Source organism: Phocoena sinus, chromosome 10 (assembly GCF_008692025.1).
Source record: "Phocoena sinus isolate mPhoSin1 chromosome 10, mPhoSin1.pri, whole genome shotgun sequence".
NCBI classification, from domain to species: domain Eukaryota; kingdom Metazoa; phylum Chordata; class Mammalia; order Artiodactyla; family Phocoenidae; genus Phocoena; species Phocoena sinus.
In genome coordinates this window covers 17,932,434-17,951,373 of record NC_045772.1, presented here as the reverse complement: position 1 = coordinate 17,951,373, position 18,940 = coordinate 17,932,434, and the positions used below count along the sequence as shown (strand labels likewise).

At 43.6% G+C, this 18,940-nt stretch overlaps 2 protein-coding genes across 8 annotated transcripts in view; both read left to right on the top strand.

Moving 5' to 3' along the window:
- The window catches only part of TXNRD1 (thioredoxin reductase 1), a 131,415-nt gene that overhangs the window by 58,724 nt on the left and 53,751 nt on the right, over positions 1-18,940 (top strand). Inside the window, exons 1-2 of one of the 6 annotated variants that reach the window (XM_032646557.1) lie at positions 765-1,005; positions 2,370-2,479. The exons of 1 other annotated variant lie outside the window; for it this stretch is intronic. Coding sequence is in view for 1 of the 5 variants with exons in the window: in XM_032646553.1 (XP_032502444.1) it covers positions 2,837-2,938 (102 nt within the window). In the remaining 4 variants the exon portion in view is untranslated. Of the gene's footprint in view, positions 1-706; positions 1,006-2,369; positions 2,939-18,940 lie in introns of those variants that run through there. 4 more of the 6 variants (XM_032646556.1, XM_032646555.1, XM_032646554.1 and 1 more) reach the window with 4 other exon arrangements.
- On the top strand, positions 2,917-18,227 carry EID3 (EP300 interacting inhibitor of differentiation 3). Of its 2 annotated transcripts, XM_032646560.1 has the most exons (2): positions 12,282-13,681; positions 13,724-18,227. In XM_032646560.1, exons 1-2 carry the CDS (start codon positions 12,983-12,985, stop codon positions 14,087-14,089), a joined length of 1,065 nt encoding a protein of 354 aa, XP_032502451.1. In that variant the 5' UTR covers positions 12,282-12,982; the 3' UTR covers positions 14,090-18,227. The 2 variants fall into 2 exon arrangements, with proteins under 2 accessions (XP_032502449.1, XP_032502451.1); XM_032646558.1 differs by having other exon boundaries at positions 2,917-18,227.

The window sequence follows — 18,940 nt, the reverse complement described above, 5'->3', positions numbered from 1 at the left end:
GGAGGGGACTCAAAAGGAGCAAATTGTGGCTTCACGGAGCCTTTAGAAACCAGCAACCTGAGCGTGTTTCAGTCTGGCAGTATCCAGACAAAGAAGTGGGAAAGACATTCATTTATTTATTTCTTCATCAAATATTCATAGCCACCTGCTAGCACAAGGTGCTGAGTAAGAATATGAGTAAGAGCAGGGAAGTATGAGGGAGTGTGGCTCACTCGGGTAGCTGGCTGCAGGTGCCTGGCATGGCTGGAGTTAAATATACGCAGTTTTCCTTCAACAACATGACGAACCAAAATCTGAGTGGGATAAGGAGGAAGTACTATAAAGCGAAGTTATGTGTTGGTGAAAATTTGTCACTTCTTTTCAGAATTAGGATGGACTAGACGTTTTTTTTTTTTAAAGCCTAATCGCTTCCTTTAGGGAATCGCCAGACTGACTAATCTATTACTTTAGGGCAGTAGGTCCCAAACTGCTGTTCACTAGAATCATCCAGGGAGTTTTAAAAACCTCAGATGGCCAGGTCGCAAGCAATACCAATTACATCAGAATGTCTGCGGGTGGGAGCCAGGCGTCAGTGTTTTTGAAGATCCTCGCATGATTACAATCAGTAGCAAAGTTCGGGAGTCACTGCCCAAGGGCATAGTCCAGTTTTGTTCAATTAAGGCACACTCTTTTGGTTCCGGTTCCAAACATTTCTTAAATTGTTTTTGCTCCTTTCTTGGGTTGGGGGCGCTGTGAGCAGGAAGAGGATGTGCTGTCACCCAATTAGGAGATCCCACTTTGCTAAGCCCATCAGCCTAGTTGCCAGTGCTGCACGAAGAGTGGGTTTTTGCTTTGTCATTCTGACTCTGGCGGTTTGCCCGCCCATTCAGAGGAGGGCGCGGCTTCTCGGAGCTACTGGGAACCCGCAGCCTTTCCTCCTCAGTTTGCTTCAGTCCCGCATTGCACCGGAGCGGCAGGTGCTGGGACGTCGGAAGGAGCGCCTGGTGCCCAAGGACTCGTGTTCGTGTAAGCTTGGGGTTTACTGAAAACGGAGGAAGCCCCAAGCCCCTGGGCTGTGAGCACTCTGGGCCGAGAGCATCCTCCTGCCGGGTGCCTTGTGGATGCAGGGGAAGGGGAGACGTTTGAATGCGTGTCTGAGTAGGGCCGAGGCTTCTCTTAAGTCGGGTGAGCTTGGCGGTGTTCATTGTTTCGCCCGGGTCGGTGAAAGCTTGGCGGTGAAAGCTTGGTGTGTTGGTAGGTGAGACCGGCCCCCTGTCGGCTGGTGGTTTCCTGTCTCTAGCTCTTCTTTATAGAGGCGGTTTGCAGAATATCGGAGAAAATAGTTTTTGTATCATTTCTTAATGCACGAGTCTTGAAATGTAGGTGATAATATGAATAGATTGACAGAGGCTTGTCAGCATTAAGCGAGTATAACGATTAAAGGATGCCTTTCGAGGAATTTTCACACCACTGAATCCTCAGAAATTGTGAGAGATTGGCAAATCACGTGTGTCTCCGTGTGTTCAAGTCGGGAGACCAAGGCTTCGACTCCTGTGACTTTCCCTAGGCTGTTACAGGAGACAACTAAGAGGAACCGGTGCTTATCTCAGTGTATCAGGCAGTGCAGGGTAGGGGTTAAAGGCTACACTGCACTGCCTGGTTTGAATCCTGGCTCTGCTGTTGACGAACTAGCTGCTTGAATTTGGGTAGGGAAGCTTTTCTGTGCCTCAGTTTCCCTATTGGTGAAATGGACCTGATTGGACCTACTTTAACAGGGTAGTTACAAAGATTAAGTATTAACATATGCAAAGCACTACAGAATCGTCAGCTGCTATTATTATTGTTATCGTCAAACAGCTATACTTTGGAGGCTGGTGTGGTTTTTGTCTCATGAATGGACCTGATGTCAGTATAACTAGAGTCTATTTTTAATTCTCACTGACTCATTCTCTACCTGAGTTCGCCCGTTTGTAAAATTGGACCAGTTGCACCAAGCATGTCATTTAGGGTGTTGCTGTATTATTTCAAGGTTCTCTAATAAAAGCACCCCAAGTGGGCAGTGTTAATTTTGCCTCGAGGTTTCAAATTTCAGAGAAACTTTGGAAGTTGGTTTTTTGGCATTCTGTGTATACGATGCAGAGTTCAAAGGAAGATTAAGTTGGGAGGTGTTAGTTGCCCTCGAGGCCATGTTTCCAGCCCGCGTGTAGGTGCGCTGGTCCGGGACCCGAGCTGGTGGCCGGCCTTAGTCAAGGTCAGGGCCGGGGCTGGGGCCTGGGCTGTCGCCCGGGCGAGTGCAGTTTGGGACGCGGAAGCCCCGCCCCCGCCGCGCACTTCCCGCCATGGCCCCGGGCGGAAAGACTGACCGGATCCGCTCTGCTTTTGCGCCCCAGAGAACGGGCGGGGCCTCGAGGGAGCGCTCTGCGAACTGACCTTGAAAACCGACGTACCCGTTGTGTTTGTGAAACGGAGACAGCTAGGCGGCCATGGTCCAACCCTGAAGGTAGGTGGGGGACCTTAACGTCTCTTTTGCCGCCTGAACTGCAAACGAGCTCATCGATCCGGCCGTGGTCTCAAAGCCAGGGTGATTGTGAGCGAACCTCCAAACGGAGCACATCGTTAGAAAACGACAAAGAAACGTGGGGGCCAGCTCACGTGTTAATCGATGTGGATGAGACGCACATTTCAGAAGTGGGAAGCTTGGAAGGGCAGACGACCTATTTTCATCTTTTAAATAGGTTTTTTAAAATGTCCTTTTTCTTTCCTTCCCCGTAAATCCAAATAACAAAATTTTTTAGCAGCAGTGTAAACTGCTGAAAGTGAGTCGTTTAGAGAAGTACTGAGAAAAGTGGGTCAGGAAATGCTTTATCTTTGTCCGTCCCTATCGTCTTCCTCTTTAATTCTCGGGGAGAGAAACCCAGAAACCCCAGGCTCAGGGGAGAGCAACCAGCAAGCTCCTAGAGTAAGTTCATTTCCCTTCAGATATCTCTTTTCTAGCCCAGAGTTAACAACTGGGTAGAGGGAAAGAAGAGAAAGAAATCTTTCCTTTGGGTGGTGGTGAGTGTGGTGGCGGTCCTCCCTTAGGACCATCCACTGAGGGGTGGATGGGTCATGGCCTGCCATACAGGCAAGATGCTGGGAGGCTGGATGGGTCATGGCCTGTCATACAGGCAAGATGCTGGGAGACTGGATGGGTCATGGCCTGCCATACAGGCAAGATGCTGGGAGGTTGGGTGCACATTTAGGGGGAGATATGCAACGTGGATGACCAGGTTAGAAAGCCTTAGAATCCCATCACCTTGATATAGCTTTAACTTTTGCTGATTTTTTTGTCCTCCTTGTCTATATCAATGTAATGTTTAAGAAATGGATCTTATACTTGAACATTGCCTTCTTAGAAGTAAGCCTGCGGCCTCAGTTAAATGTAACAATGTATTTAGATGTGTGTGTGTTTAGGAAGGTTATAACAATTTGTATTTTAATTTACTACCTTTTCTTTTTTTTTTTTTTTTTTTTTAATATTTATTTATTTATTTATTTATGGCTGTGTCAGGAGGTCTTAGTTGTGGCACGTGGGATCTTTCATTGTGGTGCGTGGGCTCCTCTCTAGTTGTGGCGTGTGGGCTTCTCTCTAGCTGTGGCACGTGGGCCTAGTTGCCTGCGGCATGTGGGATCTTAGTTCCCTGACCAGGGATTGAACTCATATCTCCTGCACTGGAAGGCAGACTCTCAACCCCTGGACCACCAGGGAAGTCCCATACCTTTTCTTTTAAAAGAGTCTTATTTATTACCTTTTTGAAGAATGGGTATAAGAAGTGGAGATAGACTTCAAAGACAAATAGTAAACTAATGGAAAATAATTAATAGAGATTAAGACTTTTAGCTTGGTATAAAATACACTGTGTTACTCAAGACCTTTAGTTTGCAAGTAAAATGAGACAAAGTCCTGTTAGTATTCTTTCCTGTCTGATCTTTTCTCTGCCTGTGTCATAAATTTGTACTTAAAAAGCTGTATAGGCATTTGATCTTTATATAAATTCTACACATGGTCCTAGTTTTAACACCAGTGGGAGTAAAAAGTAAAATCACTTTTTTATAAGCTTTGCACCCACTTTATTGGTAAGATCTGATGTTCTCAATTCTAGATGATCATAGTTTATTTCAGACACTTAGTGAGGTGCGATGCCATGCGTGAAAAGCCTACCACCAAGTTATAATTAAATTTTAAAAAATGAACGTCTCTTTTAAGTAAACTTACCACTCTCCTTTGTATCATTTGATACATTTTTGGTTTTTAATAAGTACTAAGATATGGAAGAAGACACAACAAGGTAAGGCTACTGCTTTGAAATGTTTGTGAATTTCTAGATAATTGTTGCCCACATTTGGAACTAAATGGTAGGTCTTCAAATTCTTTAGGGAACATTGGGTTTGAGTGGAGAAAGGCATTTATTTAGTGGAGAGTTGAGTGCTTATAGAATTAGTGTTATAATCCTGAAGTCCACACCTTAAAAAAGGTTAAGATTTCCTGCTTTAGTTGCAACCTAAATAATGGAGAGGGAGGGAGCTCGTTAAAACATGTGCTTTTCTTTTCTCCTCTTAATATTGTTTCTTCCTTTGTCTTCCTTTCTCCTCAATAAATAGCAGCAGCAGCAAAACCTACCTTGTTTTCACAGTGTACCATGGAAGACCAGGGAGTACAGCCCTACTACAGGGAGCTGATAAATTCAGATGACAACCTACAGGATGAAGGCTTTAGTGCCTTTCAAAAAACTGTAGACTGTGGACCACCTGCACAGAGTCCCCTGGAGTGCTTGTTAAACACACATGCTTGGGCTTTACCTGAGATCTTGTTCATTGAACCCTCTGGAAGGGGCTAGGTTCTGCCTTTAAATTTATTTTAAACAAGCTTCCTCAGGTAATTCTTATGATAAATATCACGTTTGAGACTTACTTTAATGTATAAGGTAGTTTGGTCATGATTAGTTGCTAAATAATTAGAATCGAGGAAAACCAAACAAAAGATTACTATTTAATACCTAGAAGGTGTTAGTTAGAAGATGGCAAATAGTAACTCAACAGGCAAGTAACACTTTCTACCTGAATAGAAAAATGAGGAACTGTGCTATCTGTGGTCAGGGCTTGTATGTCCACGTGTGAAATTAGCACTAGCTAGCTACTAAATTCTAAGAACTATGAATATAGTTCCTGTTGCACAAAGATATATGGCTTTCATAAACATTTTAGTTCTTAAGAGCAAGCTTGCAAATTTTCCTACAGGGACTCTTTCTTATATGTAAATCAGTGTCTCCAGGATTCCAGAGTTTTGAAACCACTCATATAAAATGAATGCCTGTCGGTGGTATTGAGAGGTAAAGCAAAGTGAGTGAAAAAGTGCTTATTGGAATACAAAGTGCCAGACATAGTTAAGACTTCAGTAGTTTGAGATAATAATCTTGGGAGATTAAGACTAAAACTTGCAACATGGGACTTAATTTCTTCCAAGATGGACACAAAGTGGTGCATGATTAACATCCAAGGGAATTATGGAGCCAGTGTGGGAGGAGCTCAGAGGTGATGGTGTTGTGGTCAGGCTGGGAGCCCCCCACGTTCTGGGCCTGGGGTAGGCACTGAAACAGGCAGGTCTCCTTTCAAGCCTAACTTCTAAAAGTTACCAGAAACCAGACTCCTAACTGAATAGATACCGGGAAATGAGTGGTAATTTAATAACTCTGACCATTCCCTTTCTTTCTTAATACTCTATCAAAACGGGCAGAAAACTTGATTCTCTTCTCAGATAATCCCTTCCGGGGAGATTAGTAAGTGTATGTGCTTTTTGGCCTAGTTAAGGTTGAGGCCTAAGGAGAATTGAAGGACTGCTTTGACTCTGGTTTATTTAAGAAGGTAAGAGTAAGGACTAACAGTGTTTACAAGAGGCATGGATTGTTAGTACAATAAATTTGTTTGGTGCTGATTATATAGTAAAATTTTTACTAGCTGTGAATGCATGGTGAGACCCAGTGCCTTCTCCCACTTTAACCAGGTGACAGCACAAGCCTCTTCTTTGCTGTCTGTCAGTCCTTGTACAGTGGTGTCACTCTTCTGGTCCAGGCTTTGGATTTCCTCTCACCTTTCCTGTCTTTTCATTTACCAGGGCCTGACGGTTTCCCACACAGGTGCCTACTTCTAATATTAACTTTTTACCCAGGCTACCTCAGGTACTGTTGCCTCCTACCTAAATGGTCTCTAACTGGCTGCCCACTTCTGATCTCCCTGTCCTTGCAGTCCATCTGCTGCAGAACCATCTTCCTGATTGCATCTTTGCTGCCCCCAGATCTGCATCCAGAATGAGTATGTATTTCTTAACTTGGTTTTCTGTGTCCTCCAGGGTCTGGCCCCAACCTGCTTTTCTGGTGATCTCGTGCTCTGCCCCCGTTTACCTCTACTGGAAGCTCGTGGGAATACTGTTGGAGCTGTGGTCCCTAAAATTTCCCTCCTTTGCTCTGTTCTTCATTTTCTTTCCTGACTTTTCTTCCTGCTCAGACCCACTTTTCCAACTGCCTGCCTGTGTCAGAGTACAAGGCCAGATTTGCCTGTTTCTCCCTCCTCCGCTCCCACAGCACTCCCGCAAATCCCTGTCCCTGGGAAAGGAGGAGTCCTGCCAATATCAGAAGTGAAGAGTTAGACTTATTCCTTGTGCCTGGGATTCTAGATCTGCCTTAGAGCTCATCAGATACTTAAATGAATGTCTGTCAGTGATAGCAGCTACCGTTTATTGAACGTCTGCTGTGTGCTAGCCCCTAAATGCTGTGGTCCCTAGTTGACTGAAATCCTCCCAGGAGTAGTCCTGTGAAGGAGGTGGTGTGATCCAGTTTTACGGATGAGCAAATGGAGGCCCTCAGAACTTGAGGAGTATGCCCAGATGACGCAGCTAGTAAAGCAGCAGAGCCAGGATGGAGCGCAGGCCTGTCTGTAAAGTTCACTCTGGTGTTCTCACACTTATGGCACTGGGCTCTGTGTTATCGCTGTTGGGATGCGTGCCTGTCCTCCCTGGTGTGATTGTGCGCTCATGATTCATGGCTGAGCCCATGCAAATCTTGGTATTCCTAGCATAGCTCTGGCACACTGGCGTTTGTGCATAGCATGCTTGCTGAGTGAAACTGCATTCCTCTGTGCCTGCTAAATTATACTCTCCTTTAGGATGAAAATGGTTTATCTTTGTATCTTCCATGTGTTATTTTAACACCTAGTATGCACTCAGCAAATACCTGTGGAATGAATGGTTGATGGTAGGGCCAGAGGACTGACTTCAGTGAGGGATTTAGCTACAAGGTGTCTGATTTGGTGAAAGTGGACTGTCTCTGTTAGCGATTAAGCCCTAAGTATAATAGTTCAGGAGAGGTTCTAGGCAGCATATAAAGCAGTTCAGACTTCTAAAAGAGCTGTATAATAGCGGCATTGTCCATCTTCAGTTTATGTAGCTGTGTCCAGGTCAGTTGAGAAGAAAGTCACGTTATGTCTATTTAGCTACTGTTTACTGAGTCCCTGTGTTCTCGATGTTGAGCTAGGCTCTGTCTTTGTTATCTCTAACTCAAGTCTGTAGGGCAATGTATATATTTTAAAATACGTTTGTCAACAGATGTTTGTATACGATTTTTTACAAAGAGTCGTGGCCGCTCTGTATGACAGAGAAGACATTGGGATAGAAGACATTTACAAACGAGGAAACTCAAACTCCGAAGAAAGCACTACTTTTGATTTTAACCCAGAGCTCCAGAGCTGAGTTTTTTCAAGGCTGCCTCCTTTTAGAAGCCGAATACCCAGTGCTTTCCTACCCTTAGTCTATCAGAATGATGCTCCTGATCATTGCTGACTTCTGAGGTGTCCCAAGAGAGTTGGTAATGGCGCTTACAACGGGAAGGGTTCTCTATTCTCATCTCACACCCTTGTTTATGTTACTTCTTCAGGCTTGGCAAGTCAGCCAGCACTTGGTTTTCTGAAGTGTCAGTTAAATATATGACTTTCAACCACAGAGCAAGGACGGAGGTTTTATATACTCTAAAGTATTTCAGTGGCAGGTCCAAACTATTTTGCGGGGCTTGACTGTCATTTTATCTTTTACTTCAACTAACAGCAAAGCCTTCTTATTTGAATAGAACAGTTATTCAAAGCCTCTTTTAGATACCAGGTTTTTACAAAGAATCTGCTGAAGTCCAAGGAGCCATTTATGAGAAAAATATGCATAAAGAAGAGTCCAGTGGTTAGGACTCTGGGCTTGCACTGCAGTGGGCACAGGTTCGATCCCTGGTCGAGGAATTAAGATCTCACATGCCACGTGGCACAGCCAAAAGAAAAAAATTCTATGCCATTTAACTGACATTAGAATTTAAATAAACCCACACTGATTAAATTTAATAAATTTTCCAAAAAAAAAAAAAAAAGGAATTTTGCATATAATCTCAGACTCTTCATGGCCCTGATTCAGAATTTCTAGTAGAGTGGTTTACCCTTCAAAGTGCTATACACAGTTCCATTAGTTGAAGCCCTAGTAGGTTTTTAAATTTTATTATATGACAAATTTCTTTTCACTGGTATTATTATAGTGAGATATATTTCTCTGTCGTCCTTATGGATATTTAGCCTTTAAAATATTTCTCTGTTCCTAAAACAACATCCCAGGAGTGAAGCTACTGGTTTGTATACACTTTTTTTTTTTTCCTATTTAGTGTCTAGTGTTTATTAAACACTTGCTATCTTTGGGATAACTGAAGATTTAAGTACCTGCTCAATAGTTGAAAATATTGTCAGATCTATCAAGTAATTCTCATTCGTTCAGTACTTACAGTAACTTTATGATGTGAGTAGTAGTATTCTCATCTTACAAATGAGGAGACTGGAGGCTGACAGGTTAAGCAACCTAAGGTAGTGCTAATAGCTAATAGGTCATGATTGGAACCCAGGTTTGCCTCCTTCCGCTGTCCATGGTCTTTTCAGAAACTCATTTAAAAAACACAGATATCTGCCTTGATCATTGGAAAGTTTACCTTTAGTACTGAAAAGCCAAACAAAGCAAAAATATACAAACACAAACATACCTTAAAGGAAATTCAGATGAAAGAGAACATATACCTAACATCCAGCTACTCCAGCAAATCAAGCTAGGCCTTCACCACATCTCTTCACAGCTCAATCAATACCCTGGCAGGATGAGGGGAGAAAAACTGCTGTGAAAGGAGGAACAGAAAAGTGTCAGGAGGTAGCTAACAGCAGGATAAGCATATCTTTTAGAGTGCGGGACTCAAACCTGACTGGTTCTTGGCTTTGGCTCAGAAGTCGCTTAAATATCTGTTGGTTGTAGATTAATCAGGCAGTAAAACCCCACTGGAAAAGATAGTGGGTCCTATGTGACTTTTAAAATTTGACCATAGAGAGACCTATAACCTATAACATTCATCCGTACCGTCATGTTTGTGTTGAACACTAGGGGTTGTGGGAAAGAGCTTAAGAATGCTTGGAATGAATGAATCTGAACTCCTAGCAAAGGGACTGAATAATAATACTGGAGAAAAAAACTGAAGAAAAGAAGAAAGGAAATGGAGGCCTTGTGGAGCCTTTAGCAGCAACTCCTGAAAGAGAAAAAGGGGGAAGAGGGAAGCTAAATTATTTTGGAGGCCAAGTTGTGTGTTAAGGGACCTGAACTAGTCTTACTGCAAGAAGGTAGACTTCAGTGATTTCTTTGAAGTACTCGCACTTTTTGCCTTCTGTTAAGAGTCACAGGGGCTTCCCTGGTGGCGCAGTGGTTGAGAGTCCGCCTGCCGATGCAGAGGACACGGGTTCGTGCCCCGGTCTGGGAGGACCCCACATGCCGCGGAGCTGCTGGGCCCGTGAGCCATGGCTGCTGGGCCTGCACGTCCGGAGCCTGTGCTCCGTGACGGGAGAGGCTGCGGCAGTGAGAGGCCTGCGTACCGCAAAAAAAAAAAAAAAAAAAAAAAAAAAAAAAGAGTCACAGAGAAGTTTACTGGTATAACAAATTATGTATTGCTGTGCATTCTTTTTAAGCTGCATTTATATAATTATTACTAGTAATTGGACCTCGGGTTGGAAAATCACCGTTTAGTAACTTAAGGATTCACAAGTGTAGAAATCCCATTCTTCAAATGATCAGGGAAGATCATTAGGTTTGAGATTTTTATTTTGTAGCCACATCTAAACTTTGCAGAGTATAATGCAAGTATGAGTTAATAAGGATGACCTAAGTTACATGTTACCAAGGTTCTTATGCGCAGGGATCTAGCAGAGAATAAATTCAGCACTGAAAATCACAACTTAGTAATATGATGCTGGTCTTGATGTGTGCTGTTGCTGCGAGCAAGTTGTGTGGGCTGTTATCTCCTGTGACGTTCCTATAAGTGATATATCAGTAATACTTTATAAGTAGGTTGGGAGAATTAATTTATTTTTCTAAGGCATTTAAAAATTGTTTGAAGAAAGGCTCTGTATGGAGCAAATTGGTGTCAGTCTGTTTTCCATCCTCTGAGCCAGGAGAAAATAGGCACCTTAGGGTGGGAAGGTTGGCTTATCTTTCGGAGTTCTTGTATAAATCACTTTTATTGAATTTGAAATGGATATCAGAAGCTCCCAAGAATATGGTTAACTATAAAAGCAAACTGTTTTGGACTTGGAACTATGTGTTTTCATCAAAGATTTAAGATGGGTAAGTATTAGTTTGTAATTGGCCAGACTTGGGGGTAAAATATGGCCCTTTGATGATCCTGGTCCCCAGCTTTGTTTTTCTCTTGCTTTTTCTTCATTTCAGAGAAGAGATAAGGCCGACTTTCTGAAAAGCAGTCAACTTTACTTTTTTTTTTTAAAATTAATTAATTTATTTTTGGCTGCGTTGGGTCTTTGTTGCTGTGCGTGGTGAGCAGAGGCTACTAGTTGTGGTGAGCAGAGGCTACTCTTTGTTGCGGTGCACAGGCTTCTTGTTGCGGTGGCTTCTCTTGTGGAGCACAGGCTCTAGGCACGTGGGCTCAGTAGTTGTGGCTCGCGGGCTCTAGAGCACAGGCTCAGTAGTTGTGGCGCATGGGCTTAGTTGCTCCGCAGCATGTGGGATCTTCCCGGACTAGGGCTCGAACCCGTGTCCCCTGCATTGGCAGGCAGATTCTTAACTACTGCATGACCAGGGAAGTCCCAGCTTATTGTCAGTGTGTAAGATCTATTTCTTCCATTAATCTGTGAAATCTTTTGCTCCAAATAAGTTGGCAGTAGGTACCGGAACAAAGGTTTTCATCTATGCTTACACTTTCAAGTGTGCATACTCAAATGCCTCCATGTGAAAATAGCTTTGCTTGGAAGATTTATAACCAAATTCTTGCTTTAGGGAAGCTAACAGTCTAATAGGGCAGGGTAATGTATATGCACAAGTAACAGTACTGCATGCTGTTTTTGAAAAATGCATGTTTCTTTCAGAATTTTACCCCTACTTAAAAAGAATAATGGTGAACGAAGAGTAATGTAACTATTTTGAAGTAACTTAACATGAGGCTTGGCTGTTCATGTATTTGCAAGAAACTTTTTGCTAATGTCAAAGAAAAATGAATCAGTGTAGGGCTTCCCTGGTGGCGCAGTGGTTGTGAGTCCGCCTGCCGATGCAGGGGACACGGGTTCGTGACCCGGTCGGGGAAGATCCCACATGCCGCGGAGCGGCTGGTCCCGTGAGCCATGGCCGTTGAGCCTGCGCGTCCGGAGCCTGTGCTCCACAACGGGAGAGGCCACGGCAGTGAGAGGCCCGCGTACCGCAAAAAAAAGTAAATAAAAAAAAAAAAAAAAAAAGAACCAGTGTAGATGCATAGGAAGGAAGGTAGGGCCAATATACTTCCTGGTGCCTTGAAACCAGAGCTTCAGATGCAATGTGGTGGTCTCTCTCCCTCTCTTTCCCTCTCTCCTTCCCCTCTTGTGACTGATGAGCTAAGCCCTTTCTCCAACTAACTGTATGTGATTTCCTAGTGAACTGGGGGGTGTATTTTTCCAACATACATTAGTCACCCGACTTACAGCATTCACATTCATATCCTTATAACAGATTGTGTCTAAAATCTTCACAGATTTCTCACCTTTTAGGGTTCAGATTTACTGTCCACTCGGCGTCTGTGACCCTTACTTTTGGCAAGCCTCCAAACAGCTCTTTGATGGAGACCCTGTCCACTTTATTCTTGTACCCTTGGGTGGCGCAGCACCAGAGATCGCTTGCGTAACGCTGGGGGACGGGGGGGTGGGGGGGTGGGAGTGGGGTAGGGTAGTGCACCTTCGCGCATGCGCCAGTCCGGACCCTGGTTTACCCGGTGACCCCGCCCCCCACTGGGGTAGGTTAGAGAGGATTTGGCTTTTGAAGGTTTTGAGGGCCCGCCTAGGTAATTAACACAATTTACATTAGTATAATGAAGACGGAGTTCCAAGCAACCACCTTGCAAATGGACCCTGAGAGTTCAGCCTATCTGTAATGGAGACACCGCAGGCCACGATCTTTGGCTTTGTGAGCAGTTTATAATTTAGCCAGATTTAGTTTCCCCCCCTAAAAAATCTTTTAATCACAGAGCGGAAAAGCGCTGCCGCAACATGTGACAGCAAATGTTTTAAAGCACGGGACGTTTGGTCCCCCATAATTTTGTCATAAGATTGTCCAAGCGTTTCTTTGAACGCTAGAGGACACTGCCAGTAAACGCCAAAATAGTAGCTGTCGCTTGAACCGAGCGGTGTTACTCTAGGGTGGGCGTGGGACCCATTCTCGCGCGCCTTCTGCGCCGGTCGGGGGCTTGTTTGCGAACACTGAGGGGTCTGGGCTCCGCGGGGCGGGACCGCTGGGAGGCGGGGCGAGGCGGGCGCGGGGCTGGCGGGACTCCGCTAGTGCGCATGGTCAGGCGTCCTTCTCCGCCCCGGCTGACCCCTTGTTTCCGCCGTTGGCCGAAACACTGCGAAGCCCGTTACCTGAGCGCTACCGGTCGCCGACATGGCTGAGGAAAAAGATTGCCTGAGGGGAGACGTAGAGAAGGGCGAGGAGCCGGTGGTGACCACTACCGGTGGTGCGTACTCTGGGAAGCAGGCGGCGGAGGAGCCGATGAAGGTGGAAGCGGAGGCGGGGGCTGATGCCTGCTCTGACGACCTCAGCTGTGGGGAGGCCGACATCGACCCAAGCCTGCTGGAGCTGGTTGATGAGGAGAAATGCCGGAGTATCCGCAAGCAGTACCGGCAGCTCATCTTTAACGTCCAGCAGAACCGTGATGACATAGTGAACACGGCGAGCGAGTCCTTAACCGAGGCTCTCGAAGAAGCCAATGTCCTGTTTGATGCAGTGAGTCGAACGAGAGAAGCGGCCCTCGACGCTCAGTTTCTTGTTTTGGCTTCTGATTTGGGTAAAGAAAAAGCAAAGCAGCTAAACTCTGACATGAGCCTTTTTAATCAGGTGGCATTTTGTGATTTTCTGCTTATATTTGTGGGTCTAAACTGGATGGAAGATGATGGACATGATGCGCTGAGTGACTGTGATGATAATATAGTTCGATCTTTTTGGGAGACAGTACAAAAGGAAGCAACGTCGTGGATGCTGCAAGCTGAAACATTGCACTTTATATTCGGTTCATTCAAATCAGAGCCTTCCGCGCGGAAGCGCCGACTTGAGCACCGGAAAAGAGTTCACAGAATGGAAGAAAACGGGGATATGCCTACAAAGCTGAGGAAGCTGGACCTGAGTAGTAATCAAGAAGCGACAGAAAAAGAAGTAGAAAGAATCTTGGGATTGTTGCAAACGTACTTTCAGAAGTATCCTGATACTCCCGTGTCCTATTTTGAGTTTGTGATTGACCCAAACTCTTTCTCTCGTACTGTGGAGAATATATTTTATGTTTCTTTCATTATAAGGGATGGTTTTGCAAGAATAAGGCTTGACCATGACAGGCTGCCAATATTGGAGCCCATTAATATTAACCATGTGGGTGAGGGGAATGATTCCAGTTCCCATTGCAGGAAACAAGGAGTTATATCTTTGAGTTTACAGGACTGGAAAAATATTGTGGCAACTTTTGAAATTTCAGAGGCCATGATCACAAACTCGTACTAAAGATTTTTGTTCTTAGTGTAGGAGACATTTTGTGGCTTTTCTTAAGCATCTCAAAATGGAGAGTAAAATCCAAACAGAAACACATATTGTATCTCTTGTAAAGTGAAAAAGTATTTTCAAGAACATCAGAAATTGTTTCACTGTGCAGTGTATTTTTCTTGGTAGTTTATAAAGTTGTCATGATCTTCTGTTGCTAAAAAAAACTCACTGGCATGTTCATGGGAAAATTATTTTGAATGCTTCTTAAGACTTTAATAATAAAAGTCAGTTCTGAATTCCATAAATTAAAAGGTATTTAATAATTTTCCCAAAAAAATTAGTTATGGTGCTCTGTGATACTTACTGCCTTGCTTCCTCTGCTCCAGGGAACCACAGGAATCCCAAATGGGGCTCTTGACCAGGTTGGGGAGAAGAGTGGGTGGAAAAAATGGTCAAGGAAGACTATCTGTAGGGCAGAGCCTAAGTGACGTTAATACTGTAAGAAAAAAAAAATTCAGATGCCATGCTTCATTGCAAAGAAGACTCAGTAAGATTAATGAGTGGGTATCCATATTTGAAATAATTTCTCCTGTGATTGGACTCAACAAAAGTAGAATATCTCTACTGTAGTAGGTGTGCCATCAACTAAATGCTGAAAGGCAAGCAGGAATTGGTCAAAGGTAAGGAAGGTAGTCTCGCAGAGAAATATGGAGGCCAAATACATGGAATTGTGAGAAGTTATGGCTCCAGAGAGACCTGTAAGATTTTTTGGAAGACTACTCCATTTGAATGTTATACTGGGCAAAAATTGGCATACCTCATCTGTTAGTGACCTCAGGAGTAGAAGGTAACCTTTGCCAGATTATTTCAAACACAAAATCTTTTAACATCCAGTTACATAGTCTTCATGTACTTGCTTCATTTCTTCTCTGGCCCCTAGCTTCCGTTTGTAATTTCTGCAGATACAGAGTGTCCCTCAGAATCAGTGATGTTTCATCATGTTAACAGCTTTGAATATTTGTTCCCAACTCCATTCTGATTTCTTAAGTAGGGCTTTAAATGCCTGGAAACTTCCTGTTTAAACTGAAATATATGATTAATTAATCCAAGTTTTCTTCATTTCCTTCACTTAGCATAAAGCCAGAAAGGCTTTTTAGTGTTGTTGCTTGTAATTGTTTTAAGAATATAAATTACCACCTTATTTGGATGCTACTGCTGAAAATTTGGGTCTTGAAGAAAACAAGTTTTGAAGGTGCAGTGAGCATGCCTATGCTTTCCTTGATCCCTGTAGAAACTAAATCTTTGGTAGCAGGGGGTCTTGCCATTAAATCTTATTTGGCAAGTGGATAAGTATCTGCTTTGCATAGCAGTAATGATAAACTTTCCCACTAAGTCTAAATGTAATACAGGGAAGGGAAATCCAAAGACGAAATGAATGACTTCGAGATCAAGAGAAGATTGAGATTGAGAGGTTCTTCAGTAATAGTGGAGGTTTTTAGCAAAAAGAGAAATTTCTCATGAAACTGGGCCAATTATTTTCTGAAGTAGTCAGTTTTTCCCCTTTTTTATATGAAGGGATGCTCACCCTTCCCAGTGTCTACCACCCTTTGATCTAGCAATTGTGGAAGCATCATTTGGTCTCTGATCCTCCCTTTAGCATGCCTCTACCAACTGGGTTCCTTAGGTTTTCCAGAGCTTTGCTGTTTGGGGAAAAGATAATGATAGCAAAAAGATCTTGCTTCAGGTCTACTCACCACCAGTTCTCTCTTTAAACGCCAAGTGCCTTTACAGGAGTATTTGAAACTTAGTGATGACTAAAGCATTAACAGAGAATGTGGAGGTTTGGGAGGAAGGTAATCTTCTGGGTCTCCTCTAAAGTAATAGCTGTTAACATATAAATCAGGTTGACCACTTGTTTCTACTTTTAATTGGTTGTCATGACACATAGATTGCCTCATCACTTGGAAATTAAAGCGATTGTTTATCTTGAAGAAAAAAGGAAAATTGACCAATAGATAATTATAGACATTAGAAATGAACCAAGCTGCAAGTCTGCTGGTTTCCCACTAATATAGTTAGAGTGCCTTATATTTCGCAGGTTCAGTAAAATCAGCTGAACTTCAGGAGAATATTATGGAAATCTTTTAAACTAGGATTTTGTTGTTTGACAGAACCACTCTCTGATCAAAGGACCTGGGATCAGATCCTCTGTAACGTTCTAGTTGGAGACTTTGGGCAAATTATTAAACCCGCAAACCTTTAGGTTTTTTATTTGCTAAGTGGGAGTAATTACCTGTTCTCTTAAATTTACAGTAAGGGTAAAATGAGAAAATGTATGTGACAAGTACTTTGAATTAATGGGTGTGGTATAGTGAGAAAAGCAAGAGATTTGTAATCATTTAGACCTGGGTATAATTATTGACTCGTGGGCAAGTTTCTTAATCTCTAAGGGTTTCTTTTTTTTTTTTTTTTTTAATTTTCTTTATTTTTGGCTGCGTTGGGTCTTCGTTGCTTCGCGTGGGCTTTCTCTTGTGAGCAGGGGCTACGCTTCGTTGCGGTGGCTTCTCTTGTGGCAGAGCACGGGCTCTAGGCGCACGGGCTTCAGTAGTTGTGGCTCGTGGGCTCTAGAGCACAGGCTTACTAGTTGTGGTGCATGGGCTTAGTTGCTCCGCGGCATGTGGGATCTTCCTGGACCAGGGCACGAACCCGTGTCCCCTGCATTGGCAGGTACATTCTTAACCACTGCGCCACCAGGGAAGCCCTCTAAGGGTTTCCTTATTGTCATTTCTGAAATGGGAATGGCATGTGATTAAATGGGATGATATATACCAAACATCTAGCCCAAGGTTGGGCTCGCTGTGAGCACTCATGTTGGTCCCCTCACTCAGTAGTAGATCAGCGTCAGAAAGTCCATGCTGCTGCCTCCTTCCATGGTGACATCTCTGTCATGGTTTGTACACTTTGCTTTAAGTCTAGATGTTGTGACTTTCCCATATTCTTGCCTTTGTTGTGGGGAAACCATTACCAAGTGATTAGAATTGGTACTTTGTTAATTCACTCAACAACCGTGCCAGGCACAGCTCTAGGCAGGGGGGCGGGGTGGTGGTGGAAAGTGGTGAACTGAAAATTGTCCGTCTCTCATGGAGTTTATATTCTAATGGCTGTATTAGTTTCCTATTGCTGTTGTAACGAACTACCATTTAGTGGCTTAAAAACAACACAAATTAATTTTCTTACGGTTCTGGAGGTTGGAAGTCTGAAATCGGTTTCTCAGGGTGTCAGCACAGCCGGTTCCTGTTGAGGCTCTGAGGAGAGAAATCTGTTTTGCCTTTTTGGAGGCCACCTGTGTTCCTTGATACACTATTCCTCCATTTTCAAAGCTGCCAGTGCAGCCTCTTTGTCTTCACATTGATTACTGTAATGCAGTCTCCCTCTGCCTCCCTCTTATAAGGATACTTGTGAATAAGTTGGGCCCCGTGGGCTAATCCTGGAAGATCTCCCCATCCCCAGATTCTTAAATCACATCTCCAGAAACTCTTTTACAGCTAATGTATTCACAGGATCTTCAGTGTTAGGGGACCATTGTTGAGCCTGTCACAGAGTGGGAGACCACAGTAATTCTGTCAGTGATGACAGCTCTGGAGAAAAACTGCTTGGAGAGTGGCTGAGAGGCTGGGTCAGGGTGGCCCCTGGGAGGAGGCATTGAAATGGCGTCTGTTTGTTGTAAGACATTTGCCAGAATACTCGATACAGAGTGAATGTTAAATATTACTGTGGCTCTAAACATTTTAGGCACATGATAGCTGGTTAACCAGAACCTCCCTGGTCCTCCTAGGAGGAAGGTAGTGTAGCAAGCATCTCTACTTCACTGACTGGGCACAAAGACAGTTCTCTGATTTGTACTCACCTCAGTATTACTGTCTGATAGTTTTCACCCAGCACCACCTGTCAGCATTGATGGAAATTTTCCCTAGGCCAGGAGTTGGCAATGTTTTTTCTGCAAAAAGCCAGGTAGTAAATATTTTGAGCTTTGTGAGCCATATGGCCTCTGTTGAAACTAGTCAACTGTGCTCTTGTTGCAAAAACAGAAGCTCTAGACAATATTGAAACAAATGGGTGTGGCTGTTTTCCAATAAAATTTTATTTATGGATACTGAAATTCGGGTTTCTCATAATTTTCATGCATCATTAAGTATTGCTCTTGATTTTTTTTTCCTTTATCATTTAAAAATGTTAAGAAGAACCATTGTTAGCTCAGGGGCTGTGAAAAAAAAAAAAAACTACAGGCCTGCTGGGTTTGCCCTTCAGGCTGTAGTTTGCCAGTTCCTGTTGTAGGCCTGGGGCCCAGGCTCTTCAGAAAGTCTGTAGCATATAAACCATCAATTAGTTTTCTTTCTTTCGTGGCCCATAATCCTCCAAAGCAGAGGCTTGAGGTATATTGCCTAGTGGGTGCTGCAGCGTGCTGGCAACAGCAGTCAGATTTCAAAGGAAACGAGCAGTCAGCAGTTCGTATCGTTTGTATAGTCACTGCAGACAAGGAACCCAGGCAGGAGAATTTAAGCAGTTTGCCCAGGATCACATAAGTGACACAGTCAGGTTCAGATTTGGACTAAATCCAAGCTCCTGACCTATTATGCTACACCCCTGGTACTTTTTCAGTGTTTTCCCACAGTTTTATTTTCAGGGATGAGAAAGCTGAACTGAAGCCCAGCCTCTCAGTATACATAACAGAGTAGGAATTAGCACCCAGGTGTTTTATTCTAAGAATATTTTTGAACATCACATGCATGTGGAGTTGGCACTGGTGATGCAGGAATGAGACAAGATGCTTGTCCTTGTAGAGTTGATGGGATTGTGTGAAGATGCCAGCAG

What these genes read in the sequence shown, in the direction of transcription:
- EID3 (XM_032646558.1), top strand. Translation starts at nt 12,983, where the DNA reads ATGGCTGAGGAAAAAGATTGCCTGAGGGGAGACGTAGAGAAGGGCGAG.